We start from the raw sequence: 16027 nt of genomic DNA on the forward strand, positions 1-16027 counted from the left end.
AAAAAAATCTACCTATCGTTCTTAACGACAATGCAAAAAAGATCTAAAAACCATTTTGCAAAATCAATTTGCTACTTCAATAGGAAGCAGTTTTAAGGTAGGACTAACACTTAAAAGGCAATTCAGTAGTCCATTTTCTTTTAAATCAGGGCCTTTTCACTTGCTTCTGCCTCTCACATGGTCTTTAGTAATAACCTCCACCTTGCTGCCTCATTAACAGAGTGGCATTCCTGCTCTGAATGGAGCAGATGAGGGGTGAACAAGTCTTCCAATCATACTTACAGATCTCCACATCCTTGGAGAAGCACCGCTTTCCCCTCTCCTGCTCTGATTTTTTTTCCCCCCACATTCACTCATCTATGAAATCTCTTTTCTCTCTTGATCATTACAGAATGGCTGGCACTTTTTGTCAGTGTTGAACAAGTTTAGCAGCTAGAAACACTTTAGATTTTCATGGCAGGTTTTCATGTAGTGAGTATGTCACACTCTTCCTGCTAATTTCTTAACTGCCCGCTCAATCTCATTCTCACTTTCCCCGATTAAACAGATTTAACGTAGTTGCTGCCAGGAAATTGGAATGTGCTACCAATGCCCGTACAGACCAACATGTTCTTTGCAATCCCTGCCACAAGCTGCTCATCTCGCATACATCCTGGAGTAAGGCCACAGAAAAAAGGCAGTATTTCCAGTTAAAGTTATATTGTTTCAAAGAATGATTTTCCAACTTTTCTAGTTCGTATGGTTAAATTCTAAGCACAAAACAAGTTCATAATCAGGTGTTTATAAAAGATTGAGATTTGGGGCCAGCCTGGTTAGCTCAGGCGGTTGGAGCTCCATGCTCCTAACTCCAAAGGCTGCCGGTTCGATTCCCACATGGGCCAGTGGGCTCTCAATCACAAGGTTGCCAGTTCAATTCCTCGAGTCCCACAGGGGATTGTGGGTTCTGCCCCCTGCAACTAGGATTGAACATGGCACCTTGAGCTGAGCTGCCGCTGAGCTCCCGGATGGTTCAGTTGGTTGGAGAGCATCCTCTCAACCACAAAGGTTGCCGGTTCAACTCCCCCAAGGGATGGTGGGCTGCGCCCCCTGCAACTAGCAACAGCAACTGGACCTGGAGCTGAGCTGCGCCCTCCACAACTAAGACTGAAAGGACAACAACTTGAAGCTGAAAGGCACCCTCCACAACTAAGACTGAAAGGACAACAACTTGACTTGGAAAAAAGTCCTGGAAGTACACACTGTTCCCCAATTAAGTCCTGTTCCCCTTCCCCAATAAAATCTAAAAAAAAAAAAAAAAAAAAAGATTGAGATCTGGATTTGCAACATTAGCACAAATAAAGAATCCATATAAGTTCTGACAGGATCATACACGCATGAAAGGATCCTCCATGATCATCCTACTCCAACCTTACAGATGAGGAGACTGAGATACAGAGAGGTTAAATGAATTATCCCAGAGCATGCAGCCCAGTACAGGAAGGGCTGGGAGCAGTTTGTTCCTGGAAGCAGTTTAACTCCCTGTGGGTCCAGGAGAGCTGGATGCTTGTCCTGATTCTAAATAATTCAAAAACATCCATTAAACGATGGTCAGAAGAAATAAACAGGTAAAAAAGTTGTATTATAAGCATTCTTGCTATAACACTACCTTACCAATGAAAATCACAAAAATAAAAAAATAACTAACTACATTTGCTTGAAGTTGGGTATGAGCTGCATGCGTCTGACATGATAATAAGAACATTCATGGCCTTGGAGGCAGGAAGTGTAAGTTCACATCTCAGCTCCACCTTGTGAAGCCATTTAACCTCTCCGAGACTCAGTGTCCCTAACGCTCTGTAAAATGAGGTCGACACCTACCACGCAGGGCATTATTTTATAATATAGGTGAATAGCTCATGACTTACAGTAGGCAATGACTATTAGCTAAATCTAAATCTCAAAGAATAATTTTCTTTTAAAAGGTTAATGAAAGGAAAAGCATGAAATTCTAGACATATCCAGTTAGAACACTGTTAAGATCTTTATCCCACGGAGCCTATGGCTCGTTAAGAATAAATGCAAAAAAGAAAGACCTCAAGGCTTGACGAAAACCAGACTCATTATGAAAGAATTTAAAATACAACTATTTAAGGAATACTGCCTTCAAAAGGTAAAGTCTTTCTCCTTGCTAGTCTTAGATGATTTGAATCTGGGATGGTAAAGCAAACATTTCAATGGGTTGGGTAAGATGAAAATTGCTTACAATTTTTTCTTATAGAATGGGCAAAATGGAAAAAGATAAGGGACGACACAATTATTCTTCATTCTGCATGTACATGGTATCACGTGAGGATCTGTTTGGCCTTCCTGTGTAAACATCAGCAGTAACTACAATCAACAAATATTTCTTTAGTGTATACGAATCATACATATAAGAATTAAAAGACAACTTGGTTAGCATTTTAAAGTCAAGATTCCTCAGAGCCAGTTTTCCTTGATTTGCCTCCTCCTTCCTCTCTGCTAGGGCTTCTTCACCCATTTCCTCTTCTCTCTGGCTCAGTCTGATCTCTCCACGGATTCCTTCCCTGCTGCCCACCAAGGCCTCCAAGCTTCCTCTTCCTAAACAGTCTGTGAACTCATTCAGATCTCTTCTCTGCCTGACCCTTGTTCCTTCTCAAGCTACAGCCCTTCCTTTTCCTGTTTACCACCCAAGTTTGTAAAAGAGTAGCCTACCTCAGCTGTCCCAACGGCCACATATTCCTTTCATTGTTCAAACTGAAGTGAGGCTTCCAACGTCAGTGTTCTGCTGAAACTGCTCTCTGAAAAGGTCGCCGCTGACCTCCTCAGAGCCACACAGTGACCTATTCTCAGCCGCCTTTTGCCTGACCTTGGTGAGGCAGTAAGAGCTATTTGTGCTTCACTCATTCTTTTCAAAAACCTTTCCCTTGACCTCTAACACACAGCAGTCTCCTCGTTTTTCTATTATACTGATCATGCTTTTTCAGCCGTTTTTGCCCACTCCTCCGTAGCTGCCTTCTCCTTTAGCCTTGCAAGGCACGGGGCCTCAGGGTAAAGGAGATCCATCCCAAGGCTCTGTGGGAAGTCAGGTACAGATTACAATCCCCAACAAAGAAGTTCTGAAACCAGAGAGGAAAGATGAGAAGCCAGAGAACAAAGACAGGGGCCAGCAGACAGGACTCAGTGAGAGGAGGCGCTCCTCGGCAGGGTTGCGTTTTTTGGGTCATGCCATCTTTTGCCCTGTGACACTTTAAAGGCACAGCCTGGCCCCAGACATCACTATTCCCCAAGATGCTGTCCTTTGTCATCTTCTTTATCCTCTACACTTTCTTCCTAAATGTTTGACTACTCCCAAGATTTTGCCTATAATCTCCATTACCTCCAAACTATATCTCCAGGAAGAAATTCTTGCCTAACTTCCAGACCCTAATTTCCTACTTAAATTCTCTCCCTACACTTTCTCTCTCTCTACCCCAAGGACTCTAAGGCATGTAAAGCTATCAGGAAATTTTCATATCTGAATTCCTTTCAACATACACTGTGGCATTCCCACATTTTTATAATTTACCAACGACAACAACAAAAATGAAACATGGAGAATTGTGAAATATCTTTCTTTATCGCCACCTTACAAATTGTTCACTGAAATGAATTCAAATGCATGCTCTTCACAATCTGTGGATATCCTAAATTCATAGTAAATAGTATAAATTATGTTTCTGAAAACAATATACATTCTGTTTAGGGTGGTGAGCTCAGCTCAAATAATGTGAAACCCCTTCCATATCTTTTTTTATAATAGGTAATCCATGTTCTATTTGGAAAGGGGATCTTTGCCGAACCTTTTATTAAAAAGGATGTTAAAACCCAAGAGTAAGTTTTATAACTTGAACCAAGAGGCAAAGTTAGTAAGTATGAATCTACCATTCTGGAGAGAATTCTATTTCAGCACTTCTATTAATATGTGCAAGTGTGAGCTGAACTCCATAGGCATTTATACAGTTAAATAAAAATACTGTGGAAGTAAATGAATCAAAAAGGACAGGGTTTGATAATTTTTCCAACCCATCAGATGTCTCTACTTATAGAAAACGGTTACATAAAGTTTATATTAGATCATAGAAATTGACTAGATAATCCAAAAAAAAATGTTTGACAGTTTAGTTCTATAAGAGAATAATATCGTTCTGAACTGGCTTATCAATAAATGAAAGTTGAAAAGAAGGTTGAAAAACTAGCTGCATGTCTGAAATGGTTTATTATTCCTTAGGAGAAGCTGCTCTTGCTGGTTTCTTTGTAAGATTCACCAAGTACAATCACTTGCTAGAAATCTAAACCATCATTTAAAATTATTACAGAGGAAAACACAGAGCAGGAAGAAACAAACTTACATCTCTTGATTACCGCTCTAATGGATGACAAGGGTCCTTGGCTAGAAAAAGAAAGAAAGAAAACTTATTAAACATTCATTAATCCTTTTGAAGAAGAATAATTTATCATGCCAGGTCATTTCTGAGACTCAATATGGCATCAAGCAGCAAGTTTGATACATTAATTACTGGTCTATCCTCTTTACAAAACACAAATTAAAAATCTTTTCAAAATTGCCTTTGATATTTAAGACGTTCTATGGGAGGTTAGGAGGCTGGTGAAGTTTATCTGTAGCATAAATAAAATTTTGCCTTAAAATTGCTTTTACAGCCACCTACACACTGCATCTTCCAGGGAATTCTGGACAATGCTTGAAGTCAGGTAGCAATTACAAGGTGCTCAGAATATTGGACTCTCCCCTCACCCCATCTCTTTTGTGTTTGACATTGGAATTCCTGTCTTCTGAGATCAAAATAGATCATTTTTATAGTCAATGAATGTCTACATCATAATCTCCTTGCTTATTACCATTGATTTGGTGTGAAGTTATTACTTAAAAATACCCTTTGTCACCTTTGGGAAGGAGGAAAGTGTACTGACTGGGTAGAACATGGAGAGTATTTGTGTCAAACCCCCCCCACAACCCCCAAAAAGGTATGTTGAACTCCTAACCCCTAATACCTCAGATTGTGACCCTATTTGGAAACAGGGTCATTACAGGTACTGTGTTGCCCCGGAAATAAGACCTAGCTGGACCATCAGCTCTAATGTGTCTTTTGGAGCAAACATTAATATTAGACCCAGACTTATTTTAATATAAGACCCGGTCTTATATACTATACTATAATATAAGACCAGGTCTTATATTAATGTTTGCTCCAAAGAACGCATTAGAGTTGATGGTCCAGCTAGGTCTTATTCTTGGGGAAACATGGTATAATTTCTTAAGATGAGGCCATGCTGGAGTAGGGTGGTTCCTAATCCAACATAACTGTCCTTAGAAGAAGGCCATGTGAGGACAGGGACACACAGGGAAAGTGCCATGTGACGATGAAGGCACAGTCTGGCGGAATGCAGCTGTAAGCCAAAGAATGCTAAAGACTGCCCACAAGCCACCGAAGCTAAGATGAGGCAAGGAAGGATTCCGCTATGGATTTCAGAGGAAACATGACCCTGCTGACACCTTGATTTCAGACTTGTGGCCTCCAGAACTGAGAGACAATCAATTTCTGTTGTTTTAAGTTACCCAGTTTGTGGTACTGTGTTATGGCTGCCCCAAGAAACTAATACGGGGAGGGGGGTCTTCAGGGGTACTGAGCCGATGTGATAATTCATTGAGCTGTGTAATTTTGGGCACTTTCCTGTATGTTATACTTCGATAAAAAGTCGAGAGGGGTGGAAACCTTGGCACAAAATAGAATTTTGACCGAGGTCAGCCCACGATCTACAATTCTCAAGATTTGCAGTATCACGTTTAGACTAGATCTATACACCAAATCAACCAACTAACCATCTTATAGCTAAAGCCACATTTTCTAAACTCTATAAGATTTTAAAGTTCTCCTTCAGAGGTTAACAGGTTTTATGGCAGGGAAAATAAAAAAGGTCTGTGGTCAAATCCATCTCCATGAGAAGCAGTTTTGGGAGAGGCTGGAGTAGCCTCCTGGCTGTACAATGCATACAATTTCCGTATCTCAAATGTAGCTATGGATGTAAAAGCTGTGGCTTTGAAGATATCCTTAATCTCCATCTTTCTGCAGAGCAAAGGCTACAGGTGTCTTAAAAGAAAACCTCATGAGAGTCCTCCCTCAGCACGAGATCAGGCTCATGTCTCAGCTGGGAACCTTCAGGAAGGATGCCCACCCTGGGACAGTAGCCATGGCCTCCTGACCACTGCTCAGAGCAGGGGCTCTGGAGCCTGCTGGTTCAGAGAGCTGGTTTTGGAGTCCGGTCGTCCCTATTCCGTCCTGGTGCCTCCACTTGCTGGTTGGGGTGACACTGTGCAAATTATTTAGCTTCTCTAAGACCCCTTGATCTCTCAAGTATAAAAGCAAAGGTAACTCAACTTCTTCGTAAGGTTCTTATAAACCGTAAGAGGGAGAATACATTAAAGCACTTCACACAGTGCACGGAACAAAGCGTGTGTTCAATAAATGTGAGATATTATTATTAGCGTTTGTTCATAATCTTCAGGGGCCTCACAAAACCTCTGACAAAATACACAACCCTTGACAGAGTCTCCCTTTGGGGTCTGATGTCATACAGATCACAGGCCTAACAGTTTGTTTTTAAAAGATGTTTTTCTTTAAGATTTACTTTGCTCTCCTCTGGTTTCTGTTGTTCAGAGGGAACCTGAGCCTAGGCCACTCTATGACAAAACACAAGACCGCAAAACTGCCTCTTCACGGGACTCGAAAACGTGTAACCTATGTCCTGGCCCTTGGCAGTTACTCCAGATGGTCTGCCTTCCGCTCCTCAAGCACTGCAACCCCATTAGCAGGTGCTCTTATTCTCTCTCAGTGGGGCAGATAAAACCACTCCTGGCATGCGACAGTCAAAGACCCTCCCCGGAGGAAAATGAAGGGTTAGGGGAAACAGCTTGCAGATCCCGAGGAGGAGAACCAAAGGCTGGGGTCAGGACAGAACTGTCTCAGGTCTAACTCCCTGGTGACTTATCTTCCTCCAGGGCCCTGGGGCCCTCCAGCTGTTGAGTCCCATCCTCGCCTTCCCCTCTGTCTTACAACAAGCCCTCCTCGGTCTATGCTGTAGGACCGCTCACTCTCTACCACTGCATTTGCACAGAACCTTGGTGAGTAGTTAAGAAGGTGTTTTTAAGAATGGAAATTGCATTTTTGAAAAGTTTCTTAACCAAATGAGTTTCTAACGATGAGATTTCAAGGATGAAGACGATGTTGAGAACAGCTTATTATGACGTGTGCCAAACACACGATCCAGTGAACACATTAAGAAAATGGGGCGTAGAGTTTAGGTATCATGTCTGCTGTCACACAGTTGGTACGTGAATTCACTACCGTCTGACTCGAGTCCAGAAGTCTGTAATTCAGGTGCGGGTAGATGGGCAAATGTTTCTGGATGGTCCACAAACTTCAATATGTAGGCAAGTATACCCAAATATAAAGCTGCCCCCCCCCCAATTTCACAATGGCGTCTCATGCCAGATTCTGCCATTGCAGGAGAAACAACAGCTGGTCGGGATGACATTTTGATGCTGTCAGAAGCATAGCAACACTACAAAACCACAGTGGTCATTCTGTATCCCACCTAAGAACATCCAACCTCTCTTTTCCTTTTGAATCATGTTTTAATTTATCATATGACAGATTCTAAAAACTATTTATACAATTTTCCAAGCCATGGCTCGTTTCCAAGTGTAAAGTCATTACCCACCCCACGCCACCCCACCCTCTCTCTTTGATGAGGAAAAAACCCTATTTTCATAAACCAGTAACTGAAGTTGCTGGATCTGGCTTGTTTGGTACTCGGATCAGAACAATGCTCGGATGTACCCATCGTCACCATCATATCTGGTTTGGGAATTCCCTCTGTGTACGGAGGCAACTGAATATATTTAAAAAAACACGTTCTTTGTGAGAGAAAAAAAAAAAAAAAGAAAACAGAAACTCTCAATAAAGGCCCTGAGCATATGATTAAAGCCCGAGTGAGTAAAGCCACTAGCTCAACAAGGAGTTAAGCTAACGTGATCTGGAGGTGCAGCCCTTTGATGAAGCTGATACGCCTGCCAGTGAGTATAAACTTTATCTGCTTGTACCAGCTTCTCCAGAGGCTCTCAACATTTAGACTGATTCATCTCTACTTCCCAAAAGAGAGGTTGAACCAGACTGTTGTGGCTTTTGCATTTGATCATACATGCAGTCCTTATCATACGTATGATACATGCCAGGCACAAGGAATGCCTAGAAAGCACAGGCTCTGAGCTCAGTGAGAAAGACAAATCTTTCAGCTGCCTTTCTATTCATAGTACAAAGGGGCAGGCACAAGGTACAATGGATGCAGAGAAGGTATACATCACTTAATCTTGAGTTCTGAGGAAAGACTTCCAACATGTGATGTGTGTCTTGGCTGAGGACTGAAGAATGTGTCAGAGGAAAGGTTCTGAAGAGGGAGCGTCAGGCAGCATGCGCAAAAGATCAGGAGTGAGGAGACAGCTGAGCACAGTTTGAGCACAGCATATGAAGAAGCCATGCTAAGAGAACTCAAATGCCATGCCAGAGGATAAATGGGGACGTGTTATAGAGGGAAGTGTTGGCACCCGGCATCACCAGCCAGGTTAAACACTAAGATTCCATGGGTCAGAGATATGACAGCCAAGTGTTTCGGAAGCAAGTGAGAATTTGCCTAGGACATAACCCTAGAACAAGCGCTGTCGGCTGCAGCTGGTCTGTATGCATTAGCCATGGCGTTTGTGGCATGCCTGCCTTTAACGAAGAATCTATGAATAAACCCTGGAGTGCTGGTTTGTAATGTCTTGAATTGTGAGTAGATCCACATTTTTAGGAACTAAATATATGGATAGTAAGATTGACACACTAGTATTTTATAAGATAAATGATCAGTGAAGGTAGGAAAGAGAAGACAGACATGAACAAGAGGAGGTTTCTGGAAGTGCCAGAGGGCACTAGGGAGAAATCCAGGGTGTCTTATTCATGTTTGCATTTATTCACTTTTGGAGCTCTATGTAACTGGCATTATACCCAAACTAGGGACACTAATATAAATAATATACAATGTCTGCCTTCAAGAAGTATGCAGTCCTATTGCCAAGATCAACAAATAAAAGGTAAAAACATAATGTGAAAAAAATCTTATACAAAGTACTATGGGAGCTCAGAACATGGGTGTCTAAATTTAGCCCTGGGAGAGTTGAAGAAAACATACAGCTGATACTTGAGTAGAACTACTGCAGGGTTTTTGTGCTGTTGATCTTCATTAAGGCGGGAGGAGAAGGTTGTTGTATAAGATAATTAGCAGTGTCCTTGGCCTCTCTTTACTAGATACCAAAGACACACTTCCCCCAACACCCTGCCAGGTGTGACAACCAAGAATGTCTCCAGACGTTGCTAAATGTTGTTTGGAGGGAAAGATCACCCTAAGTTGAGAACGACTAAAGCTAGTGGCAACAAACACAGTAACAAGGATTTATATGGATGGGAAAGAAGCTGGCTTTGCCATTTCTAGTAGCCATATGGATGGTGGCAGTAGTGGGATAAAATTGGGGGCTGGATGTGAGGGAATAGGACCAAGGCAGTGATGAGGAGAGAACATCTTCTTTCAATGAAGAAACATAGAAAGTCAGTCATTCTATGAAAAGAACCTTTATAAGTCAGGTGTTTGGAAATCAAGGATTACCAACACTTTTTAAAAACGATACTTATTTCAGGACTACACTAAACAGAAGTCCTTAACTTTTCCGAGAAAAATAAATCATTACATGTATTTTTATAAACAAAGCCTTGGACCAACCCTGATTTGCTTCTCAAAATAGAAAGCAATAATGTTATAGAATGTAACACACAAGTATTTTCATCTTGTGTGTGCATTAATCAAACTTTTATCACCCAATATTACCTACTAAATTAAGGCAATAGTACGTAGTGGGAGAACTTAAGAGTTAGTAAAATAGTATTTTGCCAGTGATGAATTTAAAACTATGATGCTATTTTTATAGTGTCTAAATCATATCATCACAATATGCAAAACCAGATCTGATAAGCTCTGCGGGGTATGGAAAAAAATAAGAACAAGTGTAGCTACTTGAAACTAATAAAAACAAATTATTTTTTTGTTCTAAAACTGATGAACCTCCATAGTTTAAAATTTGGGTATGCCAGGGGTGAATTCCTTCTTAAGAATTACAAAACAAAAATTAGTAAAAAGAAAAAAGAAGTGAGATCCAAGTGGAATGGCTTTTGCTAAAGTTAAAAGCTGTAATAAAATAACAAAATACTTCTATTAATATTCTAAAAGCTTTAGGGAAAAAAGTTATGAGTTCTGAGTTCACTTATTTTTTTCATCACCATGACAGTTCAGTTATAATCATTAAGATCTATAACATAGCATCAAGTTACATCAGATATTTTTCTACTTAATCTTTTTCAAAGACAAATAAATCACGTGTGTCACCTTTATTTACACATTTCATTTCAGGACAAATAAAGCTAATACATATTTATATGAGTTTCACCAACACATTCTAGCTATTATGAAATGTGTGAAATGAGTTCTATTGACAGTTCTATATGTGAGCATGAAGAATGTTGAGGACAGGCAGAGAAAAAGCAAATAGGGTACCTTATGGACCTCCTGGGTACCATGACTAGTGGGAAGAAAGAGTCCAGAATCTGAAACCAGCCAGAGACCTATCTTTCTATTTGTGTGAGCTTGGCCAATTTCCCTACTTGCTAATAAGGAATCATTTCCTTACCTGTAATAGGAGGATACTAATGCCTATCTTTTGACTTGTTACTAAAACTGAATAAAAAATCTACATAAAATATGCAGCACAGTCCTTGGCACATAATAGAGTCTCAAAAATGTTAGTTGTACTTCCTACCCTATTTTCTAATAAACAAATCTCTATACTCTATACTTATATGAGGCTGAAATTTTTGGAGCTATCCTGCCAACACCAGTTGAGTTGCCTATAGTTATCATAACCCTATGTCACTCAGGAGACCCTGCTTGCTGCGCCATTTGTCGTGCAGGGTATCAGCTCCCACTCCCCGCCCAAGAACGCAGGACACGGTAAGGCCAAAAAGGAACACCCACGGAGCCATAGATAGGGAAGTCAAACCAATATATTCTCGCTGGTGGCTGGGCTGGAGACACAGGAAGCAGGATCTACATAATCTGTCTAACAGCAGTCCGCACTTGCCAGCCACCATCTTCTTGCTAGCCCCCATTCCTTCTGCTAGTGTAGCCACAGCCATTATATTAGTGGCCAATGGCTTACGGGTTACAGCTGACGTCCAACTAGCCACAGCTGATGGCCATCTGATCACAGTTAATGGCCATTTACTACCCGAGACAGCACCTTTCTATTGTGAGGCCGAGAGCCTGGAAACTTTTTTGGGGGCTTTGTCCCCACACCCTACCTTATAAATTCAAATAATTGACCATTTGCATTTCAGTTGCAATTATTATTCACTACTTACAACTGAGTTTCATAATGCATATTTCTCATATACCTCATCTCCTTCAACACCCAGGTAAAAACAAAGTTAAGAGAACAAAACGACCAAGTTTTTGTGAGAACTGTATTATCTGTCCCCAATGAGAACACAGATCTCGGTTCCTTTAGGCCATCCTTCCTCTGATGTGTTTCACTAAATGGGCCTGGCGACTCTAGCTCTGCAGAGTTTCAAATTTCCTCAGCTCCGTTAAGCAAGAAATCCCACAAAAGTCTTCAAAGATCCTGGAAGGGGCTTTCAACTCTACTGATAACTACAGTACATTTAAAATTAGAATATGTTGCCCTAGACTTCCAGATTCTTTAAGTCGTTTTTTCCTTTTTCTTTTTTCCACACATGCATGTCCTGACTTCCTAATTAGACTGCAAACTTCTAAAGGAGAAACTGTGTTCTGCTCATTTCTACACTACAACTCAGTGGAACTGTATCGTGTGTTCACTGAACTAATGTGAACTCAATCCTACTCACAGAGAGAATATAATTTGAATAGTACAGATGATTCTACCTACATACGATCTATTTAATAAGCAAATCCCCAGGAATCATTTTGCTGCTGGTTTCAATTCCCAGCTACATCTTGTTTTATGCACATCTTACCGTAAGTGTTTGGGTCTAATGTTTTAAAAAATAGGCATTTTTCATATAAAATGTCACCTTGATGAGCATCTGATGCTCAATGAAGCATAGTACTCTCTTTTAACAGTAGATGGAAAACTGGCCAGGTTTACCTTCCTTAGAGGTGGTGCATTAGACTCCAACATGGCACCTAATTTGGCAACAAATACTGTACTTTTTGTCAATTAATGGAATTTCAGCGGTAACTCTGCCTATTCACAGTTTCGTTTTGTGTTTTTTTTTTGTACACTATCTTGAGAATCTGTCTTTTTATAAGTTAAACCTTTGGTAATTCCCAGTGAATAAGCAGCACAACTCTTCACAGGGGTGCTGCTAGATTTCAAACCATGTGTATACTGCATAGTAACATGCAGTGATCTTCATCAGAGAGAACTTGTCCCCGTGGGTTATGTTATATGATGCAGAGCAGGTACAACTTACTTTGAGAAGAGGTTTAGGACATAATGTCAAGTCAGCACCTAAGAAAGGTGGCATTTACTGCAACATGTGAAAACAGAATCTCTTCCAATATGAATACAAAAAAACGTTGAAAACTAAGGGTCCGATATATAACTGTGTTCAGTAGCATCTGTTGAATGAATCCAGGAATTAATAACCAGAATAAGTCTGTCTTAGGGTTATATCTTAACTCCACAGTCAACTGAAAGTGATCTATAGGAAGTTTACACAGAATAGGAAGACAAAAAAGAGCTAAAATCCAATTGTCTCTTTTCTGGATATATAGCAACATAGTAGAATTTAATTTTTATAGTTAGAAGCTATTTGTTAGTAAAAGACATCAAAAGAATGGCATAGTTCTAATAGGGTGTCCATTATATGCCGGGAAAAAGTGAGGGAATAAATAAAATGTTAGACAAATATATGGCAGTTTCCGTTTGAAGCACTCATTAACAGCCAGAGACTCCAATTTTGTCTTATTAAGCTGATGATTTCTGTATTTTTGACCAAAAGGCGCGCATGCATTTATCTGTTAAGAATGAATTTTAATTTTCCACCAAGAAATTCAATGCTTATGCTACACCAGGCATTATGCTAGGTACCAAAGAAACAAGATCCACTGGGTCATGGAATCTGACCATAAAAAGCTCACAGTCTAGTGAGAAGCCTGCAGACAGAAGAGCTTACAATTTGTGTGCATGTCTGCTTTTCTTAAAATTAGGATTTTCATATACTTTTTACCTTGTATTCAAGGTGTTTTGGTGTATCCTTCCCTCTACTAGACTATAGACTTCTTAGGCAAAGTACATATTGGACTACTGTTGAATGTAAAACTTCAATTTTTAAAAAATTGTCGCAAATTTTTAAAAAATTAAGTTAATTTGTAAAGTCCTCTTAGTATGTTCAGATGCCATACCACAAACTATTTTAGATCACATGTAAATAACAAGCCTCCTAAAAACAACTGATTCGTCCATTATACCCTATTTAACAAGGACTATTAAAAAATATAAAACGAAGTTCTTAAAACAATTACAGTAACAATAGAACACCCACACCCTTCTCTAAAACCTATCATCCTGGTTTTAAAAACTGTACGCAGCAGAGCTTCTGCCAAAAGAGGTTGACACATTCCTTTGGACAGACACTTCCTTACAGATATTCAGGGAAAACCTGGCTCAGGGAAAACTCCTGTGACAGACAGGAGACTAGGAAGGGATATTAGGACACAGAGAGCTTGGTGGAAATCCAAAGAGTCACTTGGTCATACTACACAAAGAAAGAAAAATTAAAGGTAAATGTTTCCTACATCACAGTGCATAAACACAGTCCTAACACAGGATCCATGACCCAGTGGATCTTGTTTCTTTGGTACCTAGCATAATGCCTGGGGTAGCATAAGCATTGAATTTCTTGGTGGAAAATTAAAATTCATTCTTAACAAATAAATGCATGCGTGCCTTTTGTTTAAAATACAGAAATCATCAGCTTAATAAGACAATATTGGAAAAATCAAGTCTCTGGCTGTTAATGATTGCTTCATACGGAAACTGCCATATATTTGTCTAACATTTTATTTATTCCCTCACTTTTATAGTAAGAAGTATATAGTAAGAAGCAAACACCAAGTAAAAGCCCTCTTACTCTGTCCAAGAATGAAAAAAATACTCATGGAGAAAAGAGAAGGAGAAAACGTTTCTCATAACATAATCACCTACCTGAAAAAAATCAGCTTTATGGCATTAGTTTGTTTTTCACTAAATATGTGTATATAAATACTCCAATAGGTGGGTTATCATAAGATCATATAACCTATTTTTTTTCCCTTGGTCCTATTATACAAAAGGATAGAAGATGGTGAGATATAAAAGAATCTCACCGAAGGATAGAAGATGGTGAGATATAAAAAATTAATGATAATACCTGCTACACTTGCCGCTGTAAACTTAGACACATACCTGGTAATCCTTTTTGATGTCAAAGTTATAGAGAATACTGTTTCCCTGAAAATAAGACCTAGCCAGACAATCAGCTTTAATGCATCTTCTGGAGCAAAAATTAATATAAGACCCGGTTTTATTTTACTATAGTAATAATATGATATGATATGATATAATAAATATAATATAATACCGGGTCTTATATAATATATATTACATAATATATATAATATATAATATATAATAAGACCCGGTATTATATTAATTTTTGTTCCAAAATTTTTGCTTATATTAATTTTTGCTCCAAAATTAGATGCATTAGAGCTGATTGTCCAGCTAGGTCTTATTTTCGGGGAAACACAGTAGCTCCTAATTCTAACATTTTTGGCTATAGTTTCAGTTATCTTTTTACTTTGTTACTGCATGAACAAACCTAACATGTAAAAATAACTTGAAGTTAACTCTCTGTCTTTGCAGACACTGAAAATCAAAGGAAATATATGTAGATAAGCTACAGACAGCCTCTGACTAACAGATTACTTGAATTTGAAATCATATTAAGGATACAGGAGAAGAGGGTAGGAAGAATGAAAGGAGAAAAGGAAAAATGAGACTTCATACATAACCTGATAAGTCCATCAGAGTAAAAGTGAGGGGACCAATTATTTAGGGGAGGTACAATTAGTACAGACCAATATTTTTGGTCTTTGTTTTCACATCATTCCTAACTCACTGTGAATCATTCAGTATTAAAACCTACGAGATAACCACATAGCATAGGTACCTGGTGCCTGCTGATGATATGGCAATCAAAACCAGCACCTAAATTCCAAAGTTTCTGAAGCAGCTGATATTCGGAACTGCACTAGCAACAAAGGGTTACAGACAAAGGGCTCTGTGCGTGCATATGAATATCTGAAAAGATGCCTTCAGCTCAGCATGTGGTTGTTTTTAAATGAGACCAAATTCATCTCAATTAAACAGTGTAACAGTCTCTTGTAAAGAATAAAACCTTAGTATTAATAAAAATGGGGGAAATCAGTGGGTTTAGTAGAAGGCAGCAGGGAAAGAAAAAAGGTGAGAAACATGATTTTGTGTTTCTCCATTTTTTATGGGATTAAAATAAAACTGCAGTGAAGAATGATAGTTTGCTACTTATCACTGCAAAAACAAATAACATATTTTAAGCATCTGAAAGTGGTCAAAATATTAATTAAGTAACGCTTTCAACAAGTTAGAAATAAATTAGGTCAGTTTGAAACCCTGACTTTAAAATCTAAAAAAAGTGTAACTTTTAAAATATTAGCTCCAAATTTTATTTGAAATAGTGAGGCAGATTTTTTAAGTTGGATTTAAATGTTATTAATAAAATGGATAAACTATTTAAGTCATGAGACACTAAAATTTTCCTACACT

At 39.2% G+C, this 16027-nt stretch overlaps 1 protein-coding gene across 9 annotated transcripts in view; it reads right to left on the bottom strand.

Annotated features, from left to right (window-relative positions):
• The window catches only part of SH3D19 (SH3 domain containing 19), a 141784-nt gene that overhangs the window by 43876 nt on the left and 81881 nt on the right, over positions 1 to 16027 (bottom strand). For 8 of the 9 annotated variants that reach the window (XR_013995188.1, XM_081077433.1, XM_081077435.1 and 5 more), the window contains exon 3: positions 4389 to 4429. Coding sequence is in view for 2 of the 9 variants with exons in the window: in XM_081077433.1 (XP_080933559.1) it covers positions 4389 to 4429 (41 nt within the window). In the remaining 7 variants the exon portion in view is untranslated. Of the gene's footprint in view, positions 1 to 2712; positions 2787 to 4388; positions 4430 to 16027 lie in introns of those variants that run through there. The other variant, XM_081077437.1, reaches the window with a different exon arrangement.

This window comes from Rhinolophus hipposideros, assembly GCF_964194185.1.
Source record: "Rhinolophus hipposideros genome assembly, chromosome: 16".
In the NCBI taxonomy this organism is placed as follows: Eukaryota; Metazoa; Chordata; class Mammalia; order Chiroptera; family Rhinolophidae; genus Rhinolophus; species Rhinolophus hipposideros.